Source organism: Penicillium verhagenii, assembly GCF_028828195.1.
Source record: "Penicillium verhagenii strain IBT 33310 chromosome Unknown utg000009l_segment0_segment0, whole genome shotgun sequence".
Lineage (NCBI taxonomy): Eukaryota > Fungi > Ascomycota > Eurotiomycetes > Eurotiales > Aspergillaceae > Penicillium > Penicillium verhagenii.
This window is the reverse complement of record NW_026643173.1, coordinates 17,819-33,778: the sequence shown is the minus strand read 5'-3', so window position 1 is coordinate 33,778 and position 15,960 is coordinate 17,819. Positions and strand designations below refer to the sequence as shown.

General features: G+C 46.6%; 5 protein-coding genes across 5 annotated transcripts; 1 reads left to right on the top strand and 4 right to left on the bottom strand.

Moving 5' to 3' along the window:
• Positions 1-1,846: 1,846 nt before the first annotated feature.
• Positions 1,847-3,560, bottom strand: N7466_009088 (sugar porter family MFS transporter; the record flags this gene model as incomplete). The annotated part of the gene is made up of 2 exons (XM_057168477.1): positions 1,847-3,359; positions 3,466-3,560. The coding sequence occupies 2 exons, from the start codon at positions 3,558-3,560 to the stop codon at positions 1,847-1,849; spliced, it is 1,608 nt and encodes a 535-aa protein (XP_057017183.1).
• A 2,348-nt stretch (positions 3,561-5,908) lies between these two features.
• Positions 5,909-6,205, bottom strand: N7466_009087 (uncharacterized protein; the record flags this gene model as incomplete). Its single annotated transcript, XM_057168476.1, has 1 exon — positions 5,909-6,205. The coding sequence occupies one exon, from the start codon at positions 6,203-6,205 to the stop codon at positions 5,909-5,911; it is 297 nt and encodes a 98-aa protein (XP_057017182.1).
• A 1,130-nt stretch (positions 6,206-7,335) lies between these two features.
• Positions 7,336-8,571, bottom strand: N7466_009086 (serine hydrolase domain-containing protein; the record flags this gene model as incomplete). Its single annotated transcript, XM_057168475.1, has 1 exon — positions 7,336-8,571. One exon carries the CDS (start codon positions 8,569-8,571, stop codon positions 7,336-7,338), a length of 1,236 nt encoding a protein of 411 aa, XP_057017181.1.
• Positions 8,572-9,975: 1,404 nt separating this feature from the next.
• N7466_009085 (hybrid sensor histidine kinase/response regulator) lies at positions 9,976-13,907 on the top strand (the record flags this gene model as incomplete). Its single annotated transcript, XM_057168474.1, has 5 exons — positions 9,976-10,193; positions 10,401-10,542; positions 10,603-11,885; positions 11,958-13,621; positions 13,696-13,907. 5 exons carry the CDS (start codon positions 9,976-9,978, stop codon positions 13,905-13,907), a joined length of 3,519 nt encoding a protein of 1,172 aa, XP_057017180.1.
• An 880-nt stretch (positions 13,908-14,787) lies between these two features.
• On the bottom strand, positions 14,788-15,753 carry N7466_009084 (uncharacterized protein; the record flags this gene model as incomplete). The annotated part of the gene is made up of 3 exons (XM_057168473.1): positions 14,788-15,420; positions 15,477-15,625; positions 15,681-15,753. The coding sequence occupies 3 exons, from the start codon at positions 15,751-15,753 to the stop codon at positions 14,788-14,790; spliced, it is 855 nt and encodes a 284-aa protein (XP_057017179.1).
• Positions 15,754-15,960: the final 207 nt, after the last annotated feature.

Below are 15,960 nucleotides of genomic sequence, written 5' to 3'. Positions count from 1 at the left end.
AAGGTAAAATAAGCTCGAGAGGATTCCACCAATTCCAACTCTGTCCAAAATCAAATAAAGCAAGGTAGCGACAGTGCACTCAAATATAAATAAGAAGAGGTTCAACAGCCTAGCTGTTGGTCCCCAGTTGTAGCGCACATGAGACTGTGGCTGAGGAAGTGAAAAGAACTCAGCAGTGGAAATTAGTGACGCATCGACTCGACACCTACTCTAGATGAAGACCTGATGAGATGAAACCTGCACGGACAAGGCAGATTTCAATAAAGAGGGGTCTTTAAATGCGGTGGGAACAAGTGGAGAGAGAAAAAACCAACGACCGAGAGCGGAGAATCAGAGGAATTTGTCCAGAACAAGATGGACGGTAGCCCGAAGTCTGCAGGTCTGTAACCTTTAGCGCCGAGTAGAAGGCAGCCCTGGAGATTGTGACACAGTGCTTGCATTCCCAATAGTAGATCATTACTGCAGCCCATGATTTCTCCGAGAACCCATGTATGGTTTAGTATGCAAAGCCCTGGCCAAGGCGTAAAAATCAGGGAAAATGGCCACTTAAAATTAGTTCAGAGCTCAGAGAATTGACAAAAAAACAAACTTGCTGACTTTTTGTGAATAAACACAATATCAGCGGCTTCAAGCTAGACAGTCTTGGGAAAGGCTCACCATCCCTTTGACAACTGCTGGGCTTGATCTGCCCAACAGCGTCGCGTTAAAAAGAAGGAAAGAAAAAAAAATGCAGTTGTCCCATGCTGACCAGTGATAGTCTGGCAAAAGCATAGCAAGAGCCCGCCATTCTGGTAACGGGGCTTGGCCATGAAATGAAAAGGGTGAATGCTGGCCAATCATTTTCACAGCCGTGTCATTTAGGGTAGAATGTAAAAACAAAAATCTGAACGAAAAAATTATAATTCACTATAATGAATTTTTTTTGGAATGAGATAGAAAAAGAATATCATGATTCATCACTGATTCACCGATTCACCGTCGGCATAGCCTTCTTTCCTGAATAAGTGGAAATTCCGAGGAACATTTGAGGACAATACAGAACCAGTATAGTACTAATGGTATTTACAATTCGGACGGGGTATTTTTGTCCATGGACGTGTCATGTTTTCAAGAAAGTTTACGCTTACAGTGACCGGACATAAGCTTTTAACTCCCCCTAAAGGAGTCCGCCTTTCCCACCGCTTTTAGTAAATAATCAAAGTGGGTGTTCCAACCTTTATATAAGGGTTGCCAATACATTAGAGCCTACTACATATGGGAGACTGAGTAGGATGAATTACATAACATCATGATTTAGAGTTATTGTAAGCCCTGTTATCTAGTGGTGGATAGAAAAACACCAGACAATTTTTGACCGGCAGAATATTATTGTATAATCAAGGGTGTTTAAACTTATATTTATGCCCTGCCACTCAGTGGTATACTACCAGGTATTACCATTAGGAAATTTCAACACTGTTACATCGCATTACGACTGGGATTCAAAGGGATTTTTTCACAGGGGCAGAGGAAAATAAACTCCTCAAATGAAAAAAAAAACCTTGGAAGAAACCTGGTACCCAAAGGATACTTTCAAAAATGAATGAAACATTGGAAGAGAACGGTCGAAGCCTCTCTAGGATTGCACTTGGCTAAGTTGCTAACTAATTGGCAGAACAATTGGAAAGGGAACAAGAGGGAAGGGAAAAGAAGGCAAAGGAGGCCAGTAGCAACCTGCAGGAGGGGAAGCAAGGTATCATATGAGAAATCAGTAAAAATGTGCCAGTGATGACAGTAAAGGCACAGCAAGGGAAGGCGTTCTTCAGCAGAGCATCTCTAGGAATTGGGATGATATGCTCCTACAGTCCTACTCCACCTGGGTCACCGCGGGGACATGCTTCTCGCCAACGGATTCCGTCTGCAGATCCGCTAGCTTGTCTGACTGGATTCTGCCCTGCTCCAGCTGACGAACGTGCTGGAACTGAACGCTGGTCTTCCAAGGCCGCATTCCCGGGGTGGTAAACATACTCTCCACTTCTTCCAAGGTTTTTCCCGCGGTCTCGGGGAAGCAGAAGTACACATGAACGGTCATCGCGAAGCAGAAGACTCCGAATACAAGGTAGACCTTCCATTTGATGTTCTCAAAGGCTGGAGGGACGAAGTAAGACAGTGCAAAGTTGAAGATCCAGTTTGAGGCTGTCGTGAGGGCTACAGCCTTACCACGCAAGCGCAATGGGAATAGCTCCGGTGGGTAGATCCAGCTGACGGGACCCCAGGTGGGCGCGTAACTAGCAACAAACAAGTAGGTACAGGCGATGACACCCTTGGCTGCTCCCGGTGCGGCAGATAGATCCCAGGACTCCTCGGCAACATTTCCCAGCCCACCTGGAGGTGCAGGCTTTCCATATGACTTCATAATCCCGCCATTGGCAAACATAAATATCATCATCAGGGTAGAGCCAACCAAAAGGGGGGTGCGACGACCCCAGCGGTCGATGAAAAGCAAAGCGAATATGGTCATGACGACGTTGATCACGTACTGAATGGAGGAGGCGACCAGGTTGGCGTTGCCGGAGAGCCCAGCCATACCGAAGACGTAGGTGATGTAGAGCATCATTACGTTCATACCTGTCAACTGAGACCAGATTTGGGTGAACATGCCGATGTGGGTGCGGTAGATCATGTGGCCCTTGAACAGTTCCGTGTACGAAGCATCAACGTTCTGGCGCTCAAACTCAACCATCTCACGAATCTCTTGCAGCTCGGTCAGGACGAATGGGGAATTCGTGTCACCTTTAGCATGGACCAATGCTAACACCTCGTGGGCTTCCTCCCAACGGTCATGCTTGGCAAGCCAACGGGGGCTTTCGGGGAGCAGGAAAAACATGAAGAACAAGAAAACGGCGGGAACCATCTGGAGACCCCAGGGGAGTCGCCAGGCAGCGGGGCCGTCTAAGAAACTGCTGCCATAGGATATGTAGAACATTATCAGAATACCCCAAGTGATGGCCCATTGTTGGGCTCCCACGACCTGACCACGCTTACTGGGCTGGGCCAGTTCGGCGACATAGACGGGGACCTGGGCGCTAAGGATACCCACAGATAACCCGTTGATAAAACGACCAGCGACAAGTTGACCGATGCTGAAGGAGGCACAGACGATGGCACTTCCAATACACCAGATGAGAGAGCCGCTCTGAATGGCCCGCTTGCGACCCAAGTAATCGGTAATGAACCCCGAGATCAAAGCGCCGACAAAAGAACCACCGGGCATGGCTGCGGAGATGCCACCTTGGGTGGAGGCAGTTGGACCACCACAATCCCCATCACTATTGAAACCGGTTTGATTGAAGAAGCATTTGTACTGTTGGGTGCCGAGGCTATAGATTTGAAAAGGTTGACAAGGGATCAGTGGATATGGTCTTCAACCTGAGGGGGGGATTTTCTGAGGTTTTTTTTTTCTTTTCCAAATTTCAAATGACTTACATAGCAGACATAGAAGCAATATCAAAACCAAACAGTGCACCGCCAATGACGGCCACCGCGGTAATGACGTAGATATTTCCAACCAGGTACCCCATGATGGGCAAATAAAAGGGGAGAAAGGTGATGCCCCAGTAGGTTATCGAGATTGAAAAAAAAGCTTTGGCACAGTAAAAGAGGTGGAAAAGAGGGGGGAGCCTTCAGTGGTTGAAAGTAGAGGGAAAGGAGGGGAAAAGGAGATGAGTGGAAAAGGTAGAAAGGTGAAAAGTAGAAAGAGGGAAGGAACGTGAAGATATACAAAGAAAAGTCAGATACATAGAAATGCGGGGGAAATTTCCAGGGTCCAATGCTAAAAAATAAATCATAACCAGAATAATAACCAGAATAATACTAATCTAATACTAATCAAATTAAAATAAATAGATAAATAAATACATTTCAAACCTTTTTTCTGGGGCGTTTACTAGGCGTTTACTAGGCGTTTTCTGGGCGTTTTCTGGGCTGATTCGTCAAACTCTCCTTTCAATGTTTCTTATATTCCAGTTCTATTCGAATCTTCTTTCCGAAGTAAATCATTTACCTTGTTGGATCTAGCGCATGCAACTTCATGGCCAATTCTCAACGCCACATGGTTTCATTCAATCCTACCTTATCCTCTCTCTGGATATGAACCTGGTGCCATGGATGAGGAGATTTCGAGTTTTTGGTTGCTTTTCGTTTGTTTGACTTCCTTTTGAAGCTTGGGTCTGGTACTGACTACTTTTCTCTCCAGCACTCCAGAATAAAATAGCAATCTTCAAAGCTTCAAATTTTCCCCTCAAAATACGATCCACCCCCGCATTTTCCAGCTTTGGTTCGCCCCGGAGTTGACCTCTTGGCATTCAAAGATGGTTTGCATTTGCTTGATTCCTTCTTTATGGCTTCTTTTTTTTTTGTCTTCTTTCCTTCCGATCCTACGCGGGAGGGGCTTGGACCATCTGAAACCCCCGGGTTGCCAAGCCCGCTGGAATCTGAATTCTTGCTTGGATTGCCGCTTGGCTCGCTGCCTTCTCTCTTTTGGTTGGAGAATATGCCGACCCGTTTACTCGGCGCCCCCCGAATCCGTATAGGATCTACAAGAAAGAGAGTTTCGCCCACAACCCTTTCCCAGCCTCCCGTGCCACTGGTGACCGCATGGATCTCATGTGGTACGACCCGAGCTGCGACCTACATAGCACGAGATGAGGGATGACAGGTCGCAGGATCTCTCTGAAAGGAAGGCTCTGAGCGCCACCAATTTTTTCCCATGCTTCAGTAGCACTGACCTGCAGCTCATCAATTTACCTCTCCAGAATGTCTCCAGTGGGCATCATTTACTCATCATCCTTCTTTTGCTGAAGGAGGCAGGCGAATAGGCTGCTTTTTTTGTGTGAGAAACGGTAGGCTCAGATATTCCCCGGTCTCATTCATGGAATCAATGCGCATCTCTCGAAGCAATGGGGACGCTCAGGGTGCAAGCTGACTGCGACAATCGCAGCACCTCCGTCTATCCCGTCTAGTGCCAATCAGAGCTACTAACGTGGTTCGGTCCAGAAATGGATTCGGGTCAGGCCGACATCCTCAGGTCTGAGTGTACCACGCCGAGGTGCCAACCCCTTAGGGTCTTCTGTTCCCTTTCTTTAATGTTTCCCGTTTGGTCCATTACAACGTGGATTCAGCCTGTAAGACTGGCGTTTTAGCACACCAAACAGAACAAACATACTCCAAGCAACCGATAGTTAACTACTAGCTACTAGTTAGTAGTTAGTTATCTCTTGCGATTCACTACTCTGCTTACCCATCGCAATATTTTATGACTGGTCAATATTACCAGGTTATCCCTGCAAGATGTTGCCTGTCCGGATCCCCGTGGCCGATGACCGACTAAAATAAGCAGAAAGCTACTAGCTTCGGTACGGAAATTATAGTTAGTAGACTACAGAGTAGTTGATAATCGGCTGGATGAAAGAATTGCCTCGCCTGAACAATTTCCTGCTTCAGTACAGGGGAAGCTAGGTACTGTTAGCGAAAGAACCAACCTTAGAAAGCGGCAATTCACGGATAGCTTAGAGTTTTCAAGGTTTTGAGAACGGGCAATCATGACGATAGTTGATAGCCTCACAGGGTTGATTTTGATGGTCGGCTGCTCAAGCGCTTAGTTCAATGTTGGACCGTATTAATAACCATGGGTATCAGCCTTGTGAAACCAAGTACATTTTCGAAGCTACTAGCACTAGTAACGACCAAACGATCGGTGCTAGTAGTACATACCGATCCGAACCCCATTCTGGTAAACATGGACTGATTTTCATAGCCTTGCTAGCTCCCTAGATTCAAAAGAAATATGGCACTTTCGATCATTCAATAATCCATCAGATTTCCTGTGCAGACCCAAGCCGCTCAAAGCCCACATACGACTGGTGCATTTTCATGGCTTCACAAAATATGCGTAGATATCATTTGAAGCATTGATCTCTCCAGCACCAATGACTATTCGGTAGACTTGATTACATTTTCCTGGCACGTCAAACAACTGAAGGGTTGCAGCGCCCTTGGATCCATTCCAGCTTATTTGGGCACCTCGAGGAATGAAAATAGTTTGACATTGGGTTTGAGGCAGGGTTCCAGTGTGGATTTGTCCAGAGCTTGTTCGAAGCTCCCAGGCCGAAGAAGTGACCTGAGTGATACTGGCAACGAGATAGGACGAGAGTAGAGAAAACTTCATGCTCACTGTGCGTATCATACATCAATTAGTCTAGCGTGTTTTATGATTTCTTCCGTTCAAAGGGGAAAAGCCTCACTGACCCGCCCTAGAAAATCTGAATGTCTAGTAGTGTGGCTCAATACTCTTCAGTTTGAAGTGCGAAAATGTTTGAATGTCTAGTAGTATCCCTGTATGATATAGCAAGGTCCTCCAGGGGTGCTGTCAGGTGTTCCCGTATTTTCAATGATCATGATGTCATTACACTGGCATTATACATTGGAATCAAGGATTTTAATAATTACTAGTATGCCTAGTTCAAGTATAATACCCCTAGAGAATTCTGGACCATAAGCACATCATGATAGCTATCAGTATCTCAGATGCCAGTGGTGACCCAATGATTGATGCATTGGTACAGCTTCATACTGCGGCCCTGCGGATGAACCAAGCTCAAGCTCTACTGACAGTGTAACCTGTTACGGCGAATGAATATTTTACCGATGTGATGTTTTTGATCATCCAACTAATCATTGACGAAATCCGGACGCCTTGTTTGTAATTGATTTGATTTCGGTGGTATGGCTTAGTTAAAGCAACCATTCACATGTTTCACAAAAGGTTCAAGTGACTACTAATACCCGCGTGTACAACGTAGCTTGTAAGCTCTAGCTTTACCTTATATAATATTAATATCCCAAACTGACATTAACTAGCATCATTGGTCTAGTGGTAGAATTCGTCGTTGCCATCGACGAGGCCCGTGTTCGATTCACGGATGATGCATTCTTTTTTTGTTTCCTCTTCTTTGTGCCCAGGTGGAGATTCTGGTTACGGCCCCACTCCGTAACTATTGAAGGTCCCAATGTCGATGAGACATTTGGATGGAGAAGTACGGCATTTTCAACCCTAGATACATACTAGTACCTACTAGTAATCACTTGGGCAGCTTAACAAATTTTGTAGATACCTACATGTAGGAATTTCTTAACATTTGAAATCAATTCAACATATGCATTGGAATTGAATGTTAACCGGTCAACTGGTAAAATACCTTGTACTGGCACCAGGCTGCCATTGAGGGTGCTGAATCAAACATATACACACAGGGCTGTGCATGTCATGCGGACAGCCCTAAAGGTAACATTGAATTTTCATTCTGAGGAGCCAGATGGTGAAGGGTTTTGACTCTTCCATGCGATGTGCTTCCGGTATATGTCACGACGAAAGGTTTGTTTTAGAGAGGCTAGTGTTTCACCATCAACCGGCAGCGCAGCCTGAATAGCACATATCCCACAAAGATCGTTTTGGCGATCAATGAACCACGAGAGTGTCAGACCGCCACCCCAAGTGAGTGTGTGCTTACCGTACCAGCCATCAACATCCTCAAGAGTCAGCAAACCACCTAGGCCATGGCCAACTTTCATTCCGGGGTCGGTCCCCACGCGAAAAAAGGGCCCTGCTGGGCTGTCTAAAGCGATTTTGTGACTGGCCATTGCTGGAGAACTGAGATGGTTCTGAAACATGCTCTCTACAGTAACAGTTTTGAGAAGCTTCCCATCATTGGCCAGCAATGATTGCAAAACCTTCACGAAGTCGGTGCCCGGCAGGAAATAGCCATGTCCGCCAAAATCTCCGATCGTACGCTTATTCATGTCACCACCACCACCGAGCACAGCACGACCAAGGGCATCGGGATCACTGGGGTTCAAATCAATCAAGCGGGCGCGTAGATTTTCCCGTGTAACCGGGTAAAATTGACCGTCAGTGATTCCCAGTGGGTCGAAAATCCTTTTCTGCATGCGTTCTCCCAATGTACAACCCGTCACTCGCTCTACTATACGACCAGCCCAATCCAGCCCAGGGCCATACATCCACCCATCACCAGGCTGAAAAATGAGTGGATAACAGAACAGTTCCTCAACCGTTCGACGGTCGGTTTCGGAACCAGCGAATTGTCCCCGCCACCGGGCGATGAGTGGACTCAAGAAATGATAAGCCAGGCCCGAGCTATGAGTGAGAAGCATTTTCATGGTAATCGGCCGGCAGGCAGATTCAAGCAATGGCCTTTCCCCATCTTCAGTGAAGCCATTCAGGACCTGCTTAACAGCCAAGTCAGGCGCAGCAGATGAAAGATCCTGGTCAAGAGACAAGAGCCCGTCATCAACGCATTGAAGTGCTGAGATGGTGGCAAGTAACTTGGTTGCTGACGCCAAAAAAAGCACATCATCGAGTTTTTGTGGTTGCGTCTCGCCCGACAAAAGAGTACGCGTGCCAAATGATTCGTTGAAGACAAAAGACCCGTCAGAGTTGATTGCACAAATGACAGCACCATGAATTTTGCCGTTTTTGATGGCGCCATGGAGGCTAGTTTCAATATCATCATTCATAATGTCGGGTATGGGTCCAATGTAAGAAATTCATTCAAATGTTGGAAAGGTTGGAGAGCTTGAAAACTCGGGTGGCGGTATATCTAACGAGTAAATTCACGGCCTGCACAAGAAAAAATTGTAGTAATAAGCTTGAGGCTCAACTTGAGATTGACAGTGCAAAAATTGGGTGTTGGGGCAATTACCTACTACATATAGGTATTGAAACTTGGGGGTTTGGGTAGAGGGGCGATGGCAGCCTTGGAATTTCACAGAAATCCGCCCGTGCGGAGTTAGGAATAGCAGTAACGGCCGAACTCCGTCTATTGTGATTTCCAAGATTGGCTCGGGGTTGGGTAAATATCCTGGTATAAACTTCTGTCAGCAGCTACATATTGTGCCGCTGCTCAATGGAAAACGGAAAACGGAGATAGAAGCAACCAGTCTGTATTGCCAGCTATGGACAATCTCTCTCAGGGGGAATGGAGAGAAGAGGAAAGGGGAAAGGGAGGAAGCAAGTACTGGATAGTATCTAGAGGGGGTCACCTGACCAATCTCTGACAACTTTTCGCTCGGTACTAGTAGTGTATGTTCCTTAAATCCTAACAAATGTCAACTTAGAACGTGCCGCGTGCGGACCAGCCAGCGAACATTGCAGATAACTGCACTGCATAGTATGGATCCACCTATTGCTGACACTCCTGATATACCCGTATCTGCAATCTTGATTCACTTTCGGCGGATTCCAATGGGACAATGTTTGCCTTTTGAAAATCTAAATCTGACCTTGAATGAACCATTTACAGTTTGCACTTTCCTTTTTCCCTCGTCTTCTATCTACGGATTCGATGAGTCTACGGCATACTGGGGTCATGTGACTCTCCAGCCTAACTTAGTAACGACAAGACCACGTGCTCTCGGCAATACCGAAACCGGCAATCAGCAAAACAAAAACTGGAAGCTTCAGGAAATGTCATCCCTATCCCGGGATTGCATGATGTCAAGGGGGATGATTGTTCGACTGTTTGAACTCAAGATTCCCGGTGGATCTTTCTTTTCTTTTTCTTCTTTATAACCCGCACGGAGTAAGCCGAGGGAGGCAAATTTTCTCGGCTACGCTAACCCCAGAATGTACTCGCTCCAGAGTCCCCTGGGTCGAGAGTCGAGACCAAGGCACAATGGCCGTTGGGCTGATTCCTATGACCCTATGACGGCATCCGTGTAGTTCTAGGTCTTCTGGGTCTTCTGGAACTCTCGACTCTTCGCTTTTTTTCAAGTTCCTGATTTCTCTCCAGATAACCCTATTTGGGTTCTTCTTTAACTCATTCTTGTCATCTGTTTTCTACCTTTGTATTGTTAAACCTTGTCTCCCTGATTCTCTTTACTCTTCCTGCTGGCGGTCCTGGCTGAATGACATACAGCACGATGAGCGCCCAGCAGGACGATCGTGATGTCGGCGATTTACGCGCCCGGGAGATGTTCCATTATTTTCAGCCCGACAATCCGGCCTTGATGCCGACCGGCCAGCATCCGACTCGATCTTGCGAATATCCCGCGACTGAAAAATCAAGCCCAAACCTGGTCTTGACAGCTCTAGCACAGTTGGCTGCCATAAAGCTGGGGGTTCAGCGCACGGTCATTAGGTACGATTGTTCTGTCGTCATGCCACCTGGAGGGTTATACATATATCAAATGCACCGCCCATCTCCCAGCGTCAAAGTTCATCTCGTTCTTGAAGTTCCCCTGAAATCACCCAGTCAAATTATTCATTGTACTTTCTTTATAGCGCAAATTTCGAAACCTGGAAGTCTATACTCAAGAATTTTGCTTACCCAGTGATAACCGTCCAGTCTGATAGATCGGGAAACTCTTTATGTGGTGGCAGAAGCGTCACGGTCGCTGAATCTGGCAAACAATGACCAACATGACGGCAATGGCGATGGACTTTGGATGGGTTGTTCACGAGGACCCGTCGCCGGAACCTTGTGTGAGGTATAAACTTGCGATTTCAATGATACTCGGATAATTGGCACTGACTTTATTTGCTTGCAGGAAACCATCACATTAAAACCCTCGGACGGGAACCATGCATTCTTCATAGTGGAGGACCTCACGCAACACCCGACCTTTTCCAACCTACCCTGCGTCGCAAAAGACCCACATTTCCGTTATTACGCCGGCACACCACTGAAGACCGGAAATGGCATCAATATTGGGAGTCTGTATGTGATTGATCCTCGCCCAGATCACCGTTTGAGCGAATCCCACAAAGAAACACTTGGAAATATCGCGGATGCGGTGATGGAGTATCTGGAGACATCTCGCCAGTCATTAGAGGCCAATCGCTTGACGAAACTATTGGCTGGGTTGAATACTTTTGTGCAAGGTGCTGCTGCTTCCGATACACCACGCGACTCAACAAAGCACAACCTTGGTCGACCGGACTCTCAAACATCACCCGTTCCACATACCCAGCAAACCCCTTGCACCGAGCCCGAGGAATATATGTTCGAAGATAAAAGCACAAGTCCAACCTCATTTTTATCAGTGGACTCGAAGGGTCACGATTCTGCTGATGGTGTACCCCCTGGAATCATGCCATCCACAACGCGGAAACGTTCAGCCCGGTCTAAGATAGGAGCCCCCGCGGATCACAGCGATAACAGATCACAGCGGACATTTCAGTCTGCTGCCAATATCATGCGAGAAAGTTTGAATCTGGGCTCGAGCGGTGGTGTAGTCATAGTTGGCACTGGCGAAGATACTGACCATGACACCTCCGACAATTCAGATGGAGAAAGAGACAAAAAACTGGCGAAGCTATGGGCGGTGTCGGACACCGATCACCAGCGGCATGAAACCAACGAAGAAATCGATTCATACCACACCCCACGAATGGAATCAAGTTTTGTTCGTCGCATGATAAGGCAACACCCGCGCGGTGGTTTATGGTATCTGCATTATCATGGAGTAGCATCTTCATCAGATGAAGATGGAAGCGGGTCAGGGAGCATGAAGGATGTTCAAAAAGACACTCAACCACCTCTATCAGTGCATCCCGAGTCACTCAGATCATTACGCGAAAAAGATCTACAGTCCATGAAGAAGTGTTTTCCCAACGCGACAAGAATTATCTTTGCCCCCCTTTGGGACTCTTTAAACTCACGATGGTTTGGCGGCGTTTTCTGTTGGAGTCGAGCTGAGACTCGAGTATTCAGTGCACATGTTGATCTTGGTGGGCTATTTGGGTTTGGCTCATCCATGATGGTTGAGCATAGTCGGATTCGAAGTGAAGAGTCGGCCAAACAAAAGGGTGATTTCATCAGCACCATATCGTGAGTACTACTGGCCCTCCATTCTTATCTCTGCATTGGGAATCTCTGACCCAAAGCCTTTTAATTCCAAAGACATGAATTAAGAAGCCCACTTCACGGCATATTGGCATCCAACGAGCTACTCTCTGAGCACGTGAATTCGGAATTTGCGAAACGACTCCTTGATACCATCCGTGCCTGTGGTCAAACCCTCCTTGAAACATTCGACCAGATCTTGGATTTCACCAAAATAAATACATTTGAAAGAGAGCCATCCAAATCTTGCTCGCCCCTTCGACGTCTTCAACGCGATCGGTCGCAGTCACTTAATATCGTGAAGCTGGTTGATGTAGTTTCAGTTGTTGAAGAAGCGGTGGAAAGCGTGTGCTCCGGACAGGCCCTATCCAGTATCATGAATGGAGGCAGTGCCTCTAATCGACTGTGGCAACTGGATCCAATAGATGACACCGTGAGAAAATCGAAATCTACAGACGGCGAACATGTGGACGTATTTCTCGATGCCGCGCCTCAGAACTGGCTCTATGTTTTGGAGCCAGGTGCTTTGAGGCGAGTCGTTATGAATGTTTTCGGAAATGCATTGAAGTACACCGGGTCCGGGTCTGTTTCTCTTCAAATTGAGACTCAGATGTCAAAGAATGAGTTGCCAGTCCTCCTGATCACGGTATCCGATACCGGTCGAGGCATTTCAAATGACTACCTTCGATCCAACCTTTTTACTCCATTCTCTCAGGAGAATCCTATGTCGCCGGGTGCGGGCCTTGGCCTCTCTCTTGTTCGAGGTATACTTCGATCGATGGGCGGAAATATTGCGATCAAAAGTCAATTGGGCGTAGGTACCGTGGTGAAGATAACTTTCCCTCTTACATACTCTCAACAGCACCGGCTGCCCGAAATTCAATCATCTTGTCTGGGCTTGGCGTCGCCCTCTTTGACATGCATCGACCATATTACCACCAAACTTGATGGACGCAGGGCTTTCTTTTACCCGCCGCATAATTTTAATTCCAACAGCCCCTCATCAAGTTATATGATCAAAAAGTATATGACTGAATGGTTCGGCATGAAGAATGGAAACCAAGGCATTCCTAATGCATCCGATTTGGTGGTCATTGGTGAGCGTCATTTGAATCAATTGCCGATTGCATATCGCCAATCTGTACTTTTGATCGTCTCTCACCGAGGCCCTAGCCTATGGTCAACAGTCACTTCGGCAAAAAACCAACTGGGCAACTCAATATGGTTGACTCTTCCATGTGGGCCTCACCAATTAGCCAGGACATTATTAGGCTCCCTTCAAAGCCTGCAGTTGAGCGACGTCCATTTATCAGATAGCACACCACGCCGTGTTTGGAGTGACAACGCTTTGAACTCAACATCAACTGATCTACAGATTTTACCGGCTCCCCTTATAGGTCACGAAATACGGCCTGGACCAACCAATCTGTCCCAACCGGCCATGTCTATTTCAAATCATGAAATCACGAAGCCCACTATTGTGGAATTTGAATTGCCAGTTCACATTGAGAAAGGTCTCCACGAAACTCATAGCCTCTCGCTGTCTGAAACAAAAAATGACCCACGGGTCCTCTTAGTTGAGGACAATGCCATAAACCTCGCACTCCTCAAAAAATTCATATCAAAGACACGGACGCAAGTCCTGCACAGCGCTATTAACGGTGCAGAAGCTGTCGAGCTGGTGCAAAAAATGCCACACGGGTATGATTATATCTTCATGGGTAAGTGGTTTGCTTTTTGAAACACATAATTTTGGATGTTTTTCGTCAGAGACTAATGAACAAATGCGCGATAGACATGTCTATGCCTGTGATGGATGGGTTTGAGGCAAGCAGAGAGATTCGGTCAATAGAAGCAAAACGACAGACGGTGTCCCCAGCATGTATAATCGCCCTGACTGGTTTAGGATCGGAAGAGCATATCGCAAAAGCCTATGCTGTGGGATGTAATATCTTTCTCCGAAAGCCGGCGTCCCTCAAAGATATAATGGCAGCGCTGAGCAAGTGATAGATTTAATTTGTAGCCAGCAATGAATCAATATATGTATAAGAAGGTCCGTTTCCCCTTTACTTCCAGTGGCTTAAAACATCAACAGGTACCCAGACTTTTAATTTGCTTTAGAAAGGCATTCAATATTTGCAGACGAAAATGTTGATTTGCGAATTTTTGCCACGTTCACTGGACCAGAATGACACTAAATTGTAGGGAGCTGTTTGCATGTTTGAAAAAGAACTCTGAAAATCAGGTCATGGATTTGAAATTAAGAGAGAAAGGATGAGCGCTGAAACTATTTTGCAAACTCGAAAAGTGCAAATCAAACAAAACTTCATCTACATCGAGTATGATCCATCATACCAGTTATTTAATGCAGGCTCATCACCTGACTAGTCCTAACTAGGACTAGTGCAGTTACCACAGCACCCCACACTCTTGTATCAGTTCCATGTTCCACTCTTCACTCACAGACAACTTCAGTGACTTTGCTGGTGCCAGACCAACCAGATCCAATGTACTGATCCGACCCGATGCACGAACAAATTTACCGATCCAATAATGAAGAATTTGAAATAAAAGTTCTTCAATCTGTCGAGGTACCTAGTAGGTATCAAAGAACAGAGCCTTGAGGCTTTGCGGGCAGCTCAGCACACGATTGCAGCTCTTCCAGCAAAACTTTCAACTCTTTCTTCAAAGTTTCTCGAAAACTCGTTCCACATTCGGCATATAATATTGAAAGTAGCGTATAGAATTTCATGGCATAGACAGCATTTCTACTATCGAATTCCCCCGCGGGCTCGGAGAAAGGAACATGCTTGCGGTACTCGCGGATGCATGGCTTCCCTAGCTTATACCTCGGATTTCGACATATGGCCAAGTCGGCTGGAAAAATTTAGAGGGCGAAAGTTAGAACGCGATCGCAAGGATGGATTGCACATTGGAAATTACCCTCATTATGACCCCAATAGGCGCAGGCATCGAACATGCACAGCTCGCCCGAAGAGGTCCTCGGCTTGATGTTGCCAGGCCATAAGTCCGAGTGAATCAAGCATGGCTCAACTGATCGTCCTTCACTCTCAAGTGGTCCCAGGTATCTCGGAATTGCTTTGTTGATAAATGCCAATTTGAGGGCCTCCAACTCGTGGTCTGGCCCGTAAACGTGCTCTTCAATTTCAAACATACTCTTCATCTGCTGCGCCCAGAATGCACTCCAGCTGGAGTTCCAAGTGTTATTTATGGGTATGTTAGCCAGATGTGTAGGGACATGGAACCCGAACTGCTTGGTTGGCGATTTACCCATACTATTAATATGAAGGTCTGACACGGCGGCTGCCCAATCCTGCGGGCTGGGGACCTGATCGTTCATCTCCACAAACTGGCAAAGATAAAAATGTGTATCTGGACGACTAGCATATTTTCGGTATGCGACGGGCTTTGGCACGCGATTTGAAAGGAAGGTGTAGAGAGCTTGCTCTGCTTCCATTGTACCCTTTACCATACCTTCTCCAGCTTTTCCCGTTGCTCCCTACATGTGTAGTAAAATTTAGACATGATCGGAGAGAAAGAATATGATATATGGACCTTTTTGAAGTATTCAACAATCTGACCGCCATATAGTTGGACTGTTATCTTGACAGTAGCCACCCATTGACTTTTCCCTGCTGGGGTTACCGAAAGGATCAAGCTGTCTGGTGGAAGCTCTGGGATGACCTCGAGATCAGTGACCATAACTAAAGATTCCCTGTATGAGTTGAAATTGGGAGTGTGTCAGTAAATGAATCATACTGGCCATCACAGCCTCATCGAGCTGCACGTTGTTACCCATTGGATCGACCTGTTCAGGCTCCCTTTTCGGCATGATGAGAAAGGTGTGTGTGGATAAAGGGCTAAGATTATCAATAGTGAAATGTGTAGCTGCAGGCGTTATGAGAAAAATTTCGTCTGTTTCTCGCAGGTCAGCGGTTTTAGTATCTCGATTCTCTACTGCTGCAATCTTACGGTCGACGCTTGGAGCTTTTCAGAAGCGGGGAAAGAGGCCCGTGCACACAACGCGGCCCGGCCCGCC